At 31.4% G+C, this 4,637-nt stretch overlaps 1 protein-coding gene across 1 annotated transcript in view; it reads left to right on the top strand.

The window, feature by feature from the left end:
* Window positions 1-4,637, top strand: part of SMC1B (structural maintenance of chromosomes 1B) — a 55,431-nt gene that overhangs the window by 29,140 nt on the left and 21,654 nt on the right. Inside the window, exons 13-15 of the mRNA XM_011374987.2 lie at window positions 621-758; window positions 1,056-1,172; window positions 2,510-2,616. Coding sequence (XP_011373289.1) covers window positions 621-758; window positions 1,056-1,172; window positions 2,510-2,616 — 362 coding nt within the window. The remainder of the gene's footprint in view (window positions 1-620; window positions 759-1,055; window positions 1,173-2,509; window positions 2,617-4,637) is intronic.

The raw sequence follows: 4,637 nt of genomic DNA, 5'->3' as shown, positions 1-4,637 counted from the left end.
TAATTGAACAATTGTAGTACAGCCACACTCTGGAATAATATGCAGCCTTTAAAAGAATGAATTTAGAGCTTTATTGGTTGACTTTTGAGTAACGGTGAGAGAAGCTGGAGGCAGAAAAGCTCAATATGATCCTAAATTTGCAACATAAGACTGAAAAAACAATATTGGTGACTATGTATACAAATGTATTCATGTTGTAAGGACTTGGAGTAAAAATACAGAACATGTACTATAGAGTTAGTTTGGTTAAGTAATAGGGTAGGTGAAGGATGAAGGGAATGAAGGAGGCGAGCAAAAAGACCAGGAGCGCTAAAAGCAAGGCAGCATTTGTCATGTGATCCCATTTATGTGCCTTGGGTGGAACAGACACTCCCATTCCTCAGTTTTGATGCCTGTTTCTTGTTAGGAAGTGTGTTAGCTTTTTGAGGATGCTGTATGGTGTCTTGGTTACTTGATTACTCCCGATGGCTTAAGTTCTTAACTGCCCAGAAGAAGGGAGGATGGAGTGTGGATAGGGTTATATGTAAAACATCAATGAATTATGACATACGAAAGCACTTTGAAAAGTGAAAGTGCTTTTCTTTTGTGAAACGTTCTCATATAATCTTCTTCCTCTTTAGGATTTAATGAAGATGCTTCGCAAGGAAGCCGATTTGAAACAAATACAGACTCTAGTACAAGGAACTCATACACGACTCAAATATTCGCAAAGTGAACTGGAGATTATTAAAAAGAAGCACCTTGCTGCTTTTTACCGGGTAATATAGATTTACATAAAATTTTGTAGAAATTAGAACCAGAACATAGAATTTCAGGAGTTATATTTATATAGCACCATATTATTTTTACACTTTACCCCATGATTAAGATTGTATTATGGTCATTTAGTTACTTTATTTTTATGGTTGTTAGTCTTGTTATACAATTGTACCTGAATTTACCTTACCTCGTAGATTCCCTTTTTATTCTAAAAGATACCTATTATGTGTTTGGCTTCACTATAGAAAACTAAAATAGCCATGTTAAAAAGTAAATCTTTTCTCTTTTGTAACTAGGAACAATCTCAGCTACAAAGTGAACTACTCAATATTGAGTCTCAATGTACTATGTTGAGTGAAGGAATCAAAGAACGGCAACAAAGAATTGAAGAATTTCAGGGAAAGATAGATAAGGTCATGAATGATATATTTATTACAGTTTTATACCAGATACCAGATTTAAGATTCTTGAATATGTGCTAAAGCAAAATGTGATAAGTACTCAGCTTTACTGGTTTGTTACGTTAATTTTCTTGTGTCTTTTGAGAATTACTATTATTCATCTCAAGAGGCAGTGACCAGTGCGTAGTTACTCTCTTCTGCTCTCCAGCGTCTCCTTGCTCTTTGTGAAAGTTACAGCCTCTTCTTTCTCCCACTTAACACCAGGAAAGAAAGAACTTTGTCATTCGGATTATTTTTTGAGATTACTCATTCACTCAGTGATTATTTCTGGTACATTTATTGTATTTGCCAGGCACAGTGCTTGGCTCTGGGGCAGCAAAGATTTGGCCATCTAGCCTCTACTTACAAAGTGACAGGAACTTTCTGGTTTAATTCATTCCACTGTTGCTTATCTTTAATCCTTAGAAAGTGTCACACTAACACTCAGTAACTTCCACCCCTTGCTTTTATCACACTTCTATTATCACCTTAATCATCTCTTTTCTAGGTTAAATGCCCCTAATTCCTTAAGCTTTTACATTTAACATGGAATGAAGACCAGTTCTGGTGACTATCCTCTGGGTGCTCTGTTGTTTGTCAGTGCCCAGAACCAAGCATAATGTCAAAGTACTGTCTGACCAGTACAGAGTACCATGGACGCTACACATAGAATTGTAACTTTCTGCATTTGGATTATCTGCTTACATAAACCATAGCTTACTATTGTATCAATATTCATATTTAATTTATATTCATCTAAAAATCCAAAAATTTTTAACATATCCTGCTGTTAAAATAGGTCTCTTTATCCTATAATTTTACGTAAATGCAGGGCTTTAAAAATATTGAGGTTAAATGTTCCTTTGTTGGATTTGGCTCATTCTAGATTTTTAAAATCTTTTTGAATCTTAATTCTTTGCTCTAGTCCTCTTGGCTTTATACTGCCTAAGACACTATATAGATTACTCATATAAAGAATATTTTATTTGTTTACATAAAATACATATTGGTGTGGCTAATGTAATTGAAATGCTTCCAGTTTTGCTTTAAACATTTCAAAAAAAACAAAACTCTTAATAAAACTAGTTATGACCTTTCTTATTTAATTTTTAGAATAAGAAAGTTGAAAATAGATGGATGTAATTTATTAAGTTAACGAGAAAGCACTGGCTCCTCAGAGTACAATAATGCTTGTTGAGATTAGTTTTTGGCCTAATCCAGGAAAATCTTGATGGGAAAAACTTAGATTTAAGTATTATCTCTATACTTCCTTAAAAGTAATTATTAAACCAATCATTTTGAAATAAAAGGTTGAAGATGATATTTTTCAACACTTCTGTGAAGAAATTGGCTTGGAAAATATTCGTGAATTTGAGAAAAAACATGTTAAACAGCAACAAGAAATTGATCAAAAAAGGTATTTTTATTTTAAAATGTTGATAAACAGTTTACACATATAATTGTAACTATTATTTCATATTTTAAGGGAATCATGTCTGAGGTCTTTATTTCAGTTCATCAAGAAATAGCAAGTAAACATTCATATTCTTATAAAGAGATCTAATTCTTTTATTTCATAATTTTTTAAAGAGAGAAAACATAAAATAATAGAATGGGGACATAATTACACAGTGGTTATTAAAAGATGCCATTTTACTTAGTTCTCTAAATATTTATTTTTGTAGATAAAATATGGTAATTTTCAAGAAATAGTATATTAACAAGGTAGAAAAATCTAAGAAGGCCAGTTACCATAGGAAAAGAAAGTAAAAACGCTTCTATCCACTCCCACCAGGCACAAATCGTTTCACAGATGAATCATCCCAGCAAACTTTAAAGGTGCAGGAAACTTTAACGTCTGATATTTAAACAAATCTTCAATATTTAAACTGCTTCACAGTATAGAAGAGGAAGAAACATATCTTTTTATGAAATGAACATGATGTTGATACCAAAATCCAAAAAGATACATACAATAAGAAACTATAAATCCATTTCACCTATAAATAACTGAATAAAATGAGATTAAATAGAAACAAGCAGTGCAACAAAAGCCGAACAGTATACTGTTATCTGGTGATCCTCATACTAGAAATAAAAGAATGGCTTATATTAATGGTCAAAGGATAAAAATCACATGATCAACTCTGTAGATGACAAAAATGGCACTTGACAAAATTCTGTACCCATTTTCAATTAAAAATTGTTTAAACGTTAATAGATACCTGGGATATTAAAAAATATCTCATTCTAAATTGGCATTGTGTTTTAATGGAGTGACACTAGAAGTAAAACTAGAGATGATAGGTATATTCGGTTCTCTAACATTCTTCTGAAGATACTAATCAGTAGAGTTAGGTAAATAATATCAATAAGGTATACAAATTTTGAAGGGAGGAGGTAAATTTTTCACTATGCAGGTTATATAATATGTATCTAGAAATTCCTAAGGAACAAATGAAAACTACTAGAAACAGAGAATTCAGTAATATAGCTGAATACAAATATTAATGTGAATTTTTATTTAAAAATAATTTTTAAATTAATATAAAAATTCGTAGGCTTTTTATTACATGCAGAATACTAGGGAGACAATGTATTGGGAGAAAATATCCCAATTACATTAAAGAGGAAAAAGGTAAAATACTTAGTACTTAGAAATAAACTTGCTAAATGTGAAAGCATATATAAAGAAAGCTTTAATTAAGACATATAAACAAACTTGAATAAAAAGGAAAGGCATACTAGTTCTTTTATAAGAAGACTCATTATTATACAGAAGTTGGTCCTTTCTAATTTAATCTATAATTTAAATATCATCTCAAACATATATGGACAAGATTTGTTATTAACTAAACAAGCTGATTTATAGAGTTTACATTCAGAACTAGTCACGAAAAATCTTAAAAAGGTAATGAGAAAGGACTAGAACTCCCATATTTTAAAACATTATATAAAGCTGTATTAAAATTCTGAGGTACTAGCTCACAGAGTCCAGAAATATATCTATAAGGGAAACTCGACTTAAGGGTGGCATTTTATATCAGTAGAGAAAATATATACCTTTCAATAAATCATTTTGGGATACATGTATTAGCAACCTAGAAAAAATGTACTTGGATCTCTCTCATTCCTTAGACTGAGATTAATTCCAGCTGAATCAAAGATTTAAAATGAAGGCCGAAAAACATTAGACTAAGTCATAAGAGAATTTAAAAAAATATCAAATTAAGGAAGATCTTTCGGTATGGCATAAACCCCAGAAGCCATAAAAGAAAAGCTTGATAAAATGCAAATGTATAGAAATAAATTTTTTTGTATAACGAAAGGACCATGGAGAAAATCAGAAGACAAATGTCAGTCTGAAGGAAAATACACACAGATAGATTTAGAACGTAAGCGTGGTTGCCTCTAGGGGCGCTGAGAGGATGGGAAACC

Source organism: Pteropus vampyrus, unplaced genomic scaffold (assembly GCF_000151845.1).
Source record: "Pteropus vampyrus isolate Shadow unplaced genomic scaffold, Pvam_2.0 Scaffold257, whole genome shotgun sequence".
NCBI classification, from domain to species: Eukaryota; Metazoa; Chordata; class Mammalia; order Chiroptera; family Pteropodidae; genus Pteropus; species Pteropus vampyrus.
The sequence above is the reverse complement of the archived record's forward strand: the minus strand, read 5'-3'. Positions and strand labels throughout refer to the sequence as shown.